The 12,929-nt window shown below is 40.2% G+C and overlaps 1 protein-coding gene across 1 annotated transcript in view; it reads left to right on the forward strand.

Annotated features, from left to right (window-relative positions):
* sned1 (sushi, nidogen and EGF-like domains 1) overlaps nt 1–12,929 on the forward strand; it is a 41,744-nt gene that overhangs the window by 3,418 nt on the left and 25,397 nt on the right. The window contains exons 2-12 of the mRNA XM_073870144.1: nt 3,397–3,684; nt 3,964–4,104; nt 4,604–4,766; nt 4,877–5,002; nt 5,307–5,420; nt 5,993–6,106; nt 9,438–9,551; nt 10,114–10,164; nt 10,240–10,347; nt 11,462–11,554; nt 11,649–11,780. Coding sequence (XP_073726245.1) covers nt 3,397–3,684; nt 3,964–4,104; nt 4,604–4,766; nt 4,877–5,002; nt 5,307–5,420; nt 5,993–6,106; nt 9,438–9,551; nt 10,114–10,164; nt 10,240–10,347; nt 11,462–11,554; nt 11,649–11,780 — 1,444 coding nt within the window. The remainder of the gene's footprint in view (nt 1–3,396; nt 3,685–3,963; nt 4,105–4,603; nt 4,767–4,876; nt 5,003–5,306; nt 5,421–5,992; nt 6,107–9,437; nt 9,552–10,113; nt 10,165–10,239; nt 10,348–11,461; nt 11,555–11,648; nt 11,781–12,929) is intronic.

A 12,929-nucleotide genomic window follows, 5' to 3' on the forward strand; every position in this document is an offset into this window, starting at 1 on the left:
TCTCTATTCTCTTTTCTCCTCTCCTCCTCCTTTAAACTCAAGTAGCCCAAATATTAGAGTATGTGGGGACATACGTGTGATTTTGTTAGGGGCTGGGCAACTTGGCGTGTAATGCTTTATTTCAAGATAAGTCATATGTTATGATAGGCTTTGAGGTATTTGAACCCAGTTCAAAAAGGCAACCGCTGAAATGAATTTTCCTTACTATATTTATCCTAGTATGAAGAATATTTTTGTATATTATTCTAAGATATAAGGGAGTTTAGTGCCATACAAGGGGTCATAGTTTAGTGTTCTGTGGAATGCCTGTCATGATAAAGAAAGCCACCAGAGCTGCATATGGGCTTGAAAGCCAAGGGAATCCAAGGTCAGTAATACAAACATCCAATTCAGCCTTTTCTTCAAATTACTAGGATGAGCACCTAAAAGGTTAAATGTTTTGCCGATCTGATTTTTGTGCTCCTTTTTGTGAAGGGATTTGTTTTGGCATGGCTTTTCTATAGTATTAAAATTACATCCAGTTACTCTAAAGAAAACTACCTAGTGAAAACCTTTAATTTATCCAATTAAGAATCATTTAAAATGTGGTTGCATGACATTGTAGTGGGACCATGTACACACATGAAAGTATGCATTTCAAGCTGTGTATAAAGGGTCTGATAGGACAACATAAGTATTTTTTTAATTCACTTTAAAAATTATGGGATATTTTCAACCCAACATTGGATCAAAAGGGGATGAGTACAGCCCCTTGAGTTGTAATGGGTTGTTTTGGTCAAATATAAACATTTTCTGCTTTAGTTAACCCAACGGCTGGGCTTGTCCCTTTTTGACCCAATGCTGGGTTGAAGTGGAGTGTAGAGAAAGCAGCATGTTTTTAATTAACAATAAAACAGCATGTGAATGAATTTATTTCTGTTTACGAATTATTTTAATAATGTTATTAGTGGCTAAGTTTTTTACAAGACGATTACTGTATAGTCAAATTTAAAAAAGTGACAAAAGAGCTAAATGGCACTCACTGGGTAGGTTGAGCGATCTTAATTCAATCATGTTGGCCCTACCCTCTTATAAACAGAAGAAAAACTTAAAAGAATGCAAAAGATACAAAATACTACACTCTACAAGAATGCTGGGTTATTTTCAACCCAGCACTGGGTCAAAAACGATGAACCCAACCCATTGGGTTGTAATTTAACCTATGCTGAATTGTTTCAACACAAAATGCTGGGTTGTTTAAAACCTGTTGTTGGGTCATACTGTATATAAACCTTTACTGGGTATATTTAACTCAAGAGCTTGGTTTGTCCATTTTTGACACAGTTCTTCCCAGAATTTTTGAGAGTGTATACATGCAACAATATCATGGCTGCTTCATTGAAATATATAGATATAAAATATTTTAATGCATTGGGTTGATTTGAGACAGAAATTAGGGTGATGCGTCAGGGTGGTAGAGGCAGTGGTGTAGTGGTGCCTGGAGAAGTGGGTATGATCTTAATTTATGCCCCAATTGTTTTTAAGTAGAAGTGGGTATACCCCATGCCATCAAATAAAGAAGTGGGTATACTTTTGGGGTGGTTTTGCAGATTAGATTTACCTCTTTCTTAAAGCTTTAACAGTTTTCCAATCTCATTTGTTAGACTTTTACACTTCAGACAGGCCTACCTGTTTAGGCCTTTAGTTTAGTTTAGGCCTTTAAAATATCAAGACATTTGGAAAAGCAGCTGGTTTTAGTTTTTCCACATGCTACGAAGGATCAGAAAAAAATGCCAGCACACATTACAGTTCTAGATTAATCTCTAATGTTGTGCACAGAAAGATTTCCGCTGCTAATTTAGCAGCAAGATAAGCAACTTTGATCAATTATATCTGTACACTGCTGCTGCCACCTTTTCACTACATGCACCACTCAATAAACTTCTGACCTATTCGTCTGTATAACTCTCCTTTCCCAGCGTCCTTCTTATATCATTACCATGAAACAGTTTAATAAAGCAGCCAATTCTCAAGTGTTTTGGTCATCTGTGAAACATTTACTTTAATCACACTTTTGGTTTGTATTTGTCAGTAAACTGCGCCTGCACTTTCCATACCTCCATCTTTTCCATCTCCCGGTTCTTTCTTTGTCTTTTTCTCTCATTCTCATGCTCTTATAGGGCGCCTCTGAATGACCCTAGAGTTGTGGCCCTGCAAGCTGTTTGTCTATATGAACCACACGTTTGCCACAGCACGCTGATGCAGAGAGGGGAATACTTCGGTCAAGCAATTAACCAAGCACCTGAGTCAGGCCAAACAAAACTTCCTCTACTGTTTTTACAGTAAAGTCCTCCAAATTATGGTTTCCATACGCATGGGTAAGACAGAAGAAAGGCTGAGTTTTGACACTACCTTGTTGTGGTAGTGGGTAAAGAAGAGTCATATTTTGATGGTAAAATAAAGAGACAGGGTAGCTGGCATCAGAGAGTAAACATTTAAGTTGTGCAGGTGCAAACCAGTTGGCACAAGTTAGAAATCTCATTCTAGCTCTGTTACTCTGTGCTTTTTTACTGGATAATAGAAACAGATCAGATGATTAAAGAAATTAAATAGGATTATAAATGTAGTATCTTTCGAATTCTTAAAAATAACTTGTTGCAACTTGTATTCTACTACAATTGCATTTAGTCAATTTACCTGTTTATTTGTCATTGTAACATTTTGCACTTAAAACTGCTCTCGGGCTGGACATTCATCACAGTACGCTCTCACAGTCAACAGAGCAAAGCTAGTGGTCAGCGAAACCAGTGTTGGACTCTGTGGTTACATTATAGACAGTTATTACGGCCTCACCCTCTAAAACCACTTGGTCTGGCAATGGACAAGAGAGGTGAGTCAGTGTGTCTGAACAGTCCCTTGGTTTGCTCAGCTGCAAGACACGGATGCCTGGCAGAACAAGGCAGCTGTCTGTTCCCTGATGTGGAAAGGGATATATCCGCCATAGGAGCCTGCCTTACTCTTTCATCCTACAAGGCTACTGCTTACTCTAGAGTGTCAACACACTGCTGGACTCGTTATCCTGTCTTCGCTTATTACAAGTCAGCATGTTTCATGCATCGTAGTCATCAAGTTACTGTTCCAGAGAGTTCCTGGTCCCCACACAGGCCTTTCGCAATATCATCTACTGCAAGAGTCACTACAACACATCACATTTTCAGTTTATAGTTCTCAACGAATCCTTGGAAATTCGTTTTTTGCATGGTTTGGTTTCATTTGATTTCTGTTGGTCTACGGATTCTTTGGTATTCCAGTCTCATAAGGTAAACTTGAAAATTTGTTGTGCCAGAGAGGTGAGCAAAAAGAACTTTTGTATCCTAACTATTATAATTCTAACCCTGAGCATGTACTCGCTTTTAGGTCAACAACAATGGCCTGGTGTCTTTCCTGAGGGAGGTGTCCCAGTTCACCCCTGTGGCATTTCCTATTGCTGGAGACCGCAGAGTGGTGGCTCCATTCTGGGCAGATGTTGACAACCGGCGTGCAGGAAAAGTCTTTTATCGGGAGAGCAAAGATCCTGCAATCCTGTTGAAAGCCACTGCAGACATCAGCCGTTACTTCCCAGAGTTCCCTACATTTGTCACTACATGGGTGCTGATTGCTACCTGGTATCAAGTTACATTTTTCGGCGGAAGCTCAATAACTCCGGTAATAGATACATAACCTTCGAAATTATATAATCAGTACAACTGTATAGTGCTATTACAACAGGGCTACTTCAAAGCTTTTTTATAACGGACTTGACAGCAGGTCCTAAATCAACTTTCATGCTAGATAGTTCATCTAACTTTAAGCTTCATATTCTTCAGTGGAAGTTTATAGGGTTTTAAAAATTAGAATGAAGTCCTAAATAAAATATTTCTTCAGAAGATCTCCAAGAAAGATAATGAATATTGAACATTTGGTGCCTTCTGTTCTCTCCTAAAGGTGAACACGTTTCAAGTAGTGCTCATCACAGATGGTGAGCTGTCCTTTACCATCTTCCAGTACCACAATATAACGTGGACAACAGGGATGCATGCTACCAGTGGTGGTGACCTAGCTGGCCTGGGCGGCATAGCTGCACAGGTAAGGTCATTGTACATCTACATTAAACCCATGCTGAAGGCTCGTTGCTGTGGTCTGTGCAGCTGTTTGTATTTATACACTGTCAGAAAAAAAGTGGCCCAAAAATGTCCCAAACTGTCACTGGGGCAGTACCCTTTATAAAGGTTCTAATGTGTACCATTTAGATACAGATATCTATAACTTGGTACCAATATGTACCTTTGTGGTACCAATATGCACTCTTTGGGACTAATTGGTAGCTCTGAAGTACTAATACGAACTCTTAAGGTGTACTTTTTAAAAGGATACTGGTCCAATGACAGCATGGGACGATTTTGTTACCATTTTTTTCTGACAGTATAGTTCTCTGTTGGTCTATGCCATTCTGCCAGAACAGTCAGTGACTGTGTCCAATAGACAATCACTGTGACTGTCAGACCCAAATATTTTCAAATTTTTTACATTTATGTGAAAATAAACACTCTGGAAGAACTCTCACCCCCATCCTCTCTATTCCTAGGCAGGTTTTAACGCTGGGGATGGGAAGCGCTATTTCAACATCCCAGGCTCTCGCACAGATGACATTGTTGAAGTTGAGACCACCACTAATGTGGGCTATCCTGGCCGCTGGGTCTTTCGCATTGATGATGCCCATGTGCAAGTGGGTGGTTGCAATGACTCAGGTAAACCATTAAAGCCAGAAATAATTTATGTATCTATGCATAATGAACTTCTATAGAAACAGAAAAAGGGCAATGCACTCAGACTGTGCAAACTGTATTCTTATCCTCAGCCTCTGTCTGTCCTAACTTGAGGCCTTGTCTACATGGTGGCCAATGCATTGATGACTGCATCACTGGAAATCCCTCTTTCACTTGCTCATGTCTGGCTGGCTTCACAGGACGCAGGTGCCAGATAGGTAAAGGAATGATGAAATACTTCCATCCCTCACAACCTGTACTCATCTTGCCAGGAAAGAGCAAGTCAGCTTGTAAAAACAGAATTCCACCCTGTAAGCCAGGGGACAATCTGAGGGAGAGAATTTCCCTCTAGTGTTTCCCTAGTGAATGTAATACACATTGTAGAGCTCATCCAACATTATGTTGTGGTCAAATCATTACCTTTTCCTTCACCCTCTCCACTTTAGGATTCCCGTCATGTTTTCATTCCTGTGTGCACTTTTAATAGGAATCATTTGTCAAATATTTTATATGTTTGGATAGAGGTTGATGAGTGCTCCTCGTACCCCTGTCAGAATGGAGGAACATGTGTGGACAAGATCAACTTCTTTATCTGCCTGTGTCCAGTGGGATTGACGGGGACAACATGTGAAACAGGTAAAATCTGTGTAAAGGGCATAGTTAAAGGCCAACATAGTCAAATAAACTAAAATAAAGAATGTCTGTGAAAGCCAGGCTAACAGTTCATAATCTAATTATTAAATTAGCAGTATTAAAGATTGATTTTAATCATTAATTTTACTTTAATTTCAATTTTTGATATACCATTTCTTAGTCAATATTAGAGATATCAAAAGAAAAATAGTCTCTACATTGTGTAGAATGATTTTATGTAGAAAACAGTAAATCATAATGAATTTCTCCAAAGTCTGGAAAGATAGAATGTGATCAAGAATGGATAAGGTTTAAAAACTTAAAAAGTTCTTCTTTTTGTGCTGTGCCTTCTCTTCTCACTGATTTTGTCCTCCCCTTATCCCCTGGCGCTCTGCTGGCTTCAGCCTCCTGTTCGTTCCCACAGTCCAGCCTGCAGAGATGTATCAAACCTCTAATACCTTTCACAGCCAGAAGTGCATACTTTCAGAGTGAGGGGAATGGTGTGGAGGATATATTAATCAGCTGAATAAATATCCATGTGTGTGTGCGTGTGTGTATGTGTTTATTGCCTGCAGATATTGATGAATGCCAAGAAAGCCCGTGCCTTAACGGAGCACAGTGCATACAAGGTGTCGGCAACTTCACTTGTGTATGCCAGGCAGGTTACACGGGCGTATTATGTGAGTCAGGTGAGTACGACTTTTGGGAACATCACTGAAAGGGCACAACTTTCCTCGGGGAACCTTTTCATTAGGGCTGTAACGGTTAGTCGTGCAAAGGTGCGTTTTCTCAATAAATGAATTTGAATGAATTATGGTGAAATCATGGCACATCCCAAAGCCAGGGGGAGCTCTCATGCCGAAACTCCTTTTGTGCCACAGAAGATGTAGCATTACAAACCCTATTCCAGGGCTGCATTCCACTCCAGTTTTAGACACGCACTCGCAAACTTCCCCAAACACTTATCCTCGAGGGAATCCCTGTTGCCATTTTGAAGTGCGTTCCACTTCTTGAATTGGACGAGGGAAGTTTATATGCACAGACCCTCGCTCCCTTGATTTTGACCAAGGGAGCGAGTCTACTTCATATGTACACTTCAGGCAGCTCCATATACCACAATGCAATACGATTGTGACTTCACTTCAGCAGCTTGCGCTTTGCACAGTTCAAATGATTGAGGGGGCAGTCTCCACTTTCACTGTTATCAAGGGCTTAGGGCGATCCATTTGAACCCACTTCAAGTGTTCTAGCAGTAGTGGACACTCGTACAACGTAAGCAATGACGTACATCCGAGTAAACAAGACTGAGGGAAGCGAGGAAATGTCTATAGGAATATTTATAACGCTGTTCTTCAAATTGTTTCAGGTATTTTTATGATAATAAAGAATATTTTGAATGATTTTGTTTAACAAGTGTTGCTTTTTTAAATGCACGTTATAAACGACTCCAACTCATTATGATTTTAGATTGATAAGGACTTCCTACTGACCAAATGCCGTAGTACACGCACAAGCTATGCATGAAACACTGAATCGCAGCCTTCTGATTCAGAATCGATTTCAGAGAGGCATTTTTAATAGGAAATGCGATTAATCGTTACAGCCCTACTTTTCATCTTTCCACTTAATGCTGCGTGCACACCACCAGCAACTAGCAATGGCGGAGTGATGCGGTTTTGTTCATTTTAATGCAAGCTTGGCGACTTCCGGCAATACAAGTGACAGTGACCGCTGCCATCAAGAAGTAGACGTGCCCAGCAATGCAACAAAATTAAGAACAGTTTAAATTTATGAAAATGATAAGTGACTTTTGGGAGAGACTACCCATGAGTTCACATCATCTTTCATCATAAAGGATAGTTACTCATTTGTTTATAGTTGTTACTGGGACAAACAAAATTAGCCACGCCTCCTAACGACCAAATTTAAAAAGAGAGATGACACACAACCGCTGGTGGTGTGCACAAAGCATTAAGTGCGATTTATCCTTTTGCGTAGGACCTAAACCGTGGTCTCTTTATACTATTTATACTTCTGCATCAACGTGCAATTACACATGCAGGTCGATATTAGGCAATGTCCATGGGCATGTTACAGTATTAAGGCAAAGCCGAAGAAAAGGCAGCTTGTGTGTACGTTGTTGGACAAGTATCAGCAGTGATGGAGGTAAATAGACCTTTGTTGCAGCTTCAAGTCCAATTTATAGTCGTGCGTAAGGTCTACGCCATAGCTACGCCGTTGGTTATCCATAGCCTCTGCGTAGCTCTGGGTAGCCTGATGTGCACCTTGACAAACTGTAGCCCTTTTCACACACAAATTCCGTAAAATACACGGCATATGAATCCTGGATTTTTTCGGAATAGTTAGATTTTTTTCATTCACACTGCCAAGTTTATCCGGCATGTGACGGTCCCGGAAAGACACGTGACCTATTGAAAGTCCCGCCCTCTCTTCTACGCAGCGTCTGAAGTTTGCATATTGTATATTATTTCTCCCTCCAAGAACCAGTCGCGTGCACTTTTGTTTATGATAAGATTATTAAGGAGCGCGTGACGCACTGTTCTAATGCTGGTGAATGATCTCAGCTTCAGAGTGGATATTTGACGAGCTCCCTGAGCTCTGCTTTAATACAGTTTTCAGACATTTCTCATCGTGATTGTTTATATGCATTTAAAACCTGCATTTTGAGGAGCTGAACGACTTGTTGGGATGACGCGCGGGTATTTTCGTTTATTATAGCTCAAATGAGCACGTCACGTGATATTCTTTTATGTTGCTGAATGATCTCCGTTTCAACGCAGTAAGTAATGAGCTGACTTACCTGATATCTGCTTTAGTCCAGTTTGCTGACATTTCTCGTTGTGAATGTTGTAAATCTCTCATTTTAAAGAGTTGAACCAACTTCATGTTGCCATGACACGCGCGTCCTCACTACGGCACGTGCGTCATTGTTTATGCGTCTCATTTATCATTTCCTGATTACTGCGTCAATCTAGTTTGCAACATTTCTCGTGGTGAATGTTTATATGCATGTTATCTCGTTGTAAGGAGCTGAACCATAACTTGTGTTGTGATGATGACGCGCGCGTCCTCACTTCGACACGCCCATTACGGCATTTTTGCGGCTTCTTGTTCACACAGAGGGTTACCCGCGTATCTTACTAGGTCCTCTTTCCGGCAACGATCCCAGAAGATTAACGGAACGAGTTTTTGTTCACACAGAAGCTTGTCTGGCAATTTTATGGGTATTTTCTGGGACCAGAGGTCTGTGTGAATGAGGTATGTGTTTGGTCCACTAGAACCCCTCCCGTCAAGTAAAAAACCAAAGACCAGGTTGAGGAGTGATTTAACTGAAACTGCAACATTAGTCGTTGTTTATTTACTTCCATCACTGCTGGTCTTCTCAAAACATAAACATCAAGTTGCTGTTTCTCCTTCGTTTGTGGGTTAAACTTGCCAAGCTGCTTCTTCATTGACGGTCGCACATCATAGGCTACGGCATAGGGTTCACCTGTTGGGCTATGGCGTAAAATCGACACAGAAGTATAAATTGGGCTTTAGGATCACTCTTATTTTGGGTGACTGGTGGCATAATATACTTTTGGTTGCAGGGCAACAGATTTGTATTATCAGTTACTGAGTTTTTGCTTTAGGTCAGGTTTTATGTTCCAGCTATTTATAGTCTATGCAGTCCCTTAACTGACTTTTTGAAAAACAACACATGACACGATTTCACTGCCTCAAAAACTGTACTTTCCACAGTGGAAGTTATTGATGAAACACGAGCTAAGCTGGAAACTAAAACACTGGCCTTTGCACATCTTGAACCTCTGTTACTGCATAAGCCCAGATTAATTTTAATACTATACACCTGGTCAATGAAACCATAAACCTGCATTGACATTAATGCATCCTCATATTTCATAATACGTATGCAGTAAAAATTTGGGTGTTTTAAGGACTGCCTTTCTTAGAGTGTCTGCACTAACAAATTAAAAATTTCCGTTTTTTCAAATGTAGACATAAATGAATGTTCATCCATGCCATGTTTGAATGGAGCTCTTTGCGAAGACCGGGTAAATAACTACACCTGCACCTGTACAGCAAACTTCACCGGAAGCCACTGCGAGACAGGTGTGTCTTCTGTTTAAACTCTTTATTTGGCTTTTGCCGTTTAACAAATGCCATCCGCGACACATTATTCAGTCTTTGTTTTTGTTTCCCTTCACAATGGGAAAAATGTTTAATGATAGAATGTGGTTACACAGCCAGCCACCTACTTTTCCTTTATATTTGGCTTTCTCTAACATTTTCCAACTGTAACTGACAGAGAAATATTGAATAACTGAAATACTGAATGAGGAGCAGGGAATGTTCTGGGTTAACTGTGGCTTCTGACCACATGTCTGACTGATTGAACTGATGTATTTGTTAAAAGCAGCAGTCGCATGGTTCTCAGATGCTTTGGTTTTGGTGCGGTCAACAGTTTAAGTTTGTTGACGTTGAAGTAACCAACCTCTTAGAAGCAGTTTTTCAAAATAAGCATTACTTTCCCGTGTGAGATTTGAGGGTTGTGGTTGCAGTTTCATAAATTAGAGGGCATTGTTCGGTTTTACTTTATGTTATTTTATGTCATTATGTCTTAGTAATACCGAGTGTGCAAGCTTACATTGCTTTTTCATTATGCCCTAAAAAGAGTTGGTCGTCGTTGAAAACTCCTCTAGTACTGATGCTGCAAATGATTCAGGTAAATCATCATCATTTTAAAGCATAATTAGCTTTTTTTCCTTCAAGATCACACAATTTTATTTTCACCTTCCAGTTCCCTGTGTTGGAGATGGCTGTGAAAAGCACCAAATCTGCATATTTATTGGCCCTGGAAACTACAGCTGCACCTGCGCACCTGGTTACTATGGTGAAAATTGTGAAGGTACAGTGGTCTGAGGGTTTAATCCAGTAGGTGTCTCGTTTTCAAATGGGTAAGAACATGGCACAGAGTAAAACAATGCAGACAGCACCATTACACAGGAATTTGAAATGCTACCTAAGAAGACCATGCAGTCGTGATGGATGAGCATAATTATCCAAAACTACACAACCTCACCCAGTTTACTGCTTGAACCTTGCAGCAAGCCACTTGATGTTCTAAATAATTGTTTTATGGCATTTTTTACTACTTTACCAACAAGAGGAAGGGCTTCTGTCTAGACTTAAAAGGGCCTCTCTTTTATGAGACAATTCCAATGTTGGGAATTTACTTCCTTGCAAAAAAGTAAGATGTGTTTAGAAGACTGGCATCCAACCTCCAATGCTTGGGGGTATAGATACAACATTCTTGATAACCGCAAGAGTTTCTGATTAATATAAACATAAACCAAAGCTTTTTAGAGAATAATGTCATAAGGTTTGACTGCTGTAATCGATCTGATATTACACCAGGTAACTGCTTGTGTTTTGTTTTATTCATGCAATTTGCACTGATCATTGTAGATCCTTCATCACTATTATCACTTTAGTTAAGAGTATGCAAAAGGACGACAGCAAGTTGAGCTGAAATAACTATCAATGCTTAAAAAGACTGTTAAATCTACTGCATACCTTCCTGCCCAGCAACTTGGAAAGCATAGTGGAAAAAGTCGCAGAGTCCTCTGAGGAAGTGAAGGTAGCAGCTCAAAGGCAGAACCCAGGAGTGTCTAATAGGACACAGAGATCAAAGGCACCGACTTTAGAGACAACAAGTGGAAATGGCTTTAGTGAATCTATTAATTTCCCCTAGGGTCATGCGTTTTGATCAAAAACATGTTGCATACCTGTATTATCAGAAAGCCAACACCCTCACGCAAGCCTTCTGGACTTCAAAGGAAAGCAATTTAACAGCAATAGAGTCACTAACTTTGATCTACTGCTGAAATCACTGGAATACTGAACACTGCTATACAAAACTATATGCACACATATGTATGATATTTATCTTATTGCTGCACACTTCTTCCAAATGTACACTTTGTATCAATTTCACTGATTCAATATCTTTTTTTTTTCAGAGGAGTGTCTCTGTCAGAATGGAGGTGTTTGTGTTGATCTGAATGGCACCTGTGAATGTCCGACGGGTTTTACTGGAATCTACTGTCAGTTTGGTATAAATCAACTACAAACAAAACTAGACTTGTTTTTTTTAATGAATTCATATCTATGTTACGATTGATATCTAAAAGATTTTTCATATGTTAGAGGTAACACAGACACCCTGTAGTAACAGCAGACCGTGTCCTGATGGAGGCCCGTGCTTAGAGTATGGTGGCACATACCTCTGCACCTGCCAAACCGGTGTCGACTTTGACCACAAGGACTTCTACCCATATGGTAAGAGCTCTGGGGAGATGTGATTGCAAGGCTATGCGCTATGCACCTTTTTTAAAATACGAACAAATACTTGCTAGGATATTCCCCCAAAGCAGGCATTACGTTATGTAAATGGAAAAAAAACATTTCTTATAACGTGAATGTAATATTTAAGCTTGGCCACAACAAAGATGTACAGTGAGGAAAATAAGTATTTAAACAACCTGCTATTTTGCAAGTTCTCCCACTTAGAAATCATGGAGGGGTCTGAAATTGTCATCGTAGTTGCATGTCCATTGTGAGAGACATAATCTAAAAAAAATCCAGAAATCACAATGTATGATTTTTTAACTATTTATTTGTATGATACAGCTGCAAATAAGTATTTGAAAACCTGAGAAAGTCAATGTTAATATTTGGTACTGTAGCCTTTGTTTGCAATTACAGAGGTCAAACGTTTCCTGAAGTTTTCCACCAGGTTTGCACACACTGCAGGAGGAATTTTGGCCCACTTTTCCATACAGATCTTCTCCAGATCAGTCAGGTTTCTGGGCTGTCGCTGAGAAACACAGAGTTTGAGCTCTCTCCAAAGATTCTCTATTGGGTTTAGGTTTGGAGACTGGCTAAGCCACACCAGAACCTTTATATGCTTCTTACAGAGCCACTCCTTGGTTATCCTGGCTGTCTGCTTCGGGTCATTGTCATGTTGGAAGACCCAGCCTCGACCCATCTTCAATGCTCTAACTGAGGGAAGGAGGTTTTTCCCCAAAATCTCACAATACATGGCCCCATTTTCATCCTCTCCTTAAGACAGTGCAATCACCCTGTCCCATGTGCAGAAAAACACCCCCAAAGCATGATGTTTTCGACCCCATGCTTCACAGTAGGGATGGTGTTCTTGGGATGGTACTCATCATTCTTCTTCCTCCAAACACGTTTAGTAGAATTATGACCAAAAAGTTATATTTTGGTCTCATCTGACCACATGACTTTTTCCCATGACTCCTTTGGATCATCCAAATGGTCATTGGCAAACTTAAGACGGGCCTGGACATGTGCTGGTTTAAGCAGGGGAACCTTGCGTGCCATGCATGATTTCAAACCATGACGTCTTAGTGTATTACCAACAGTAACCTTGGAAATGGTGGTCCCAGCTCTTTTTAGGTCATT

This window comes from Misgurnus anguillicaudatus, chromosome 8 (genome assembly GCF_027580225.2).
Source record: "Misgurnus anguillicaudatus chromosome 8, ASM2758022v2, whole genome shotgun sequence".
NCBI classification, from domain to species: Eukaryota; Metazoa; Chordata; class Actinopteri; order Cypriniformes; family Cobitidae; genus Misgurnus; species Misgurnus anguillicaudatus.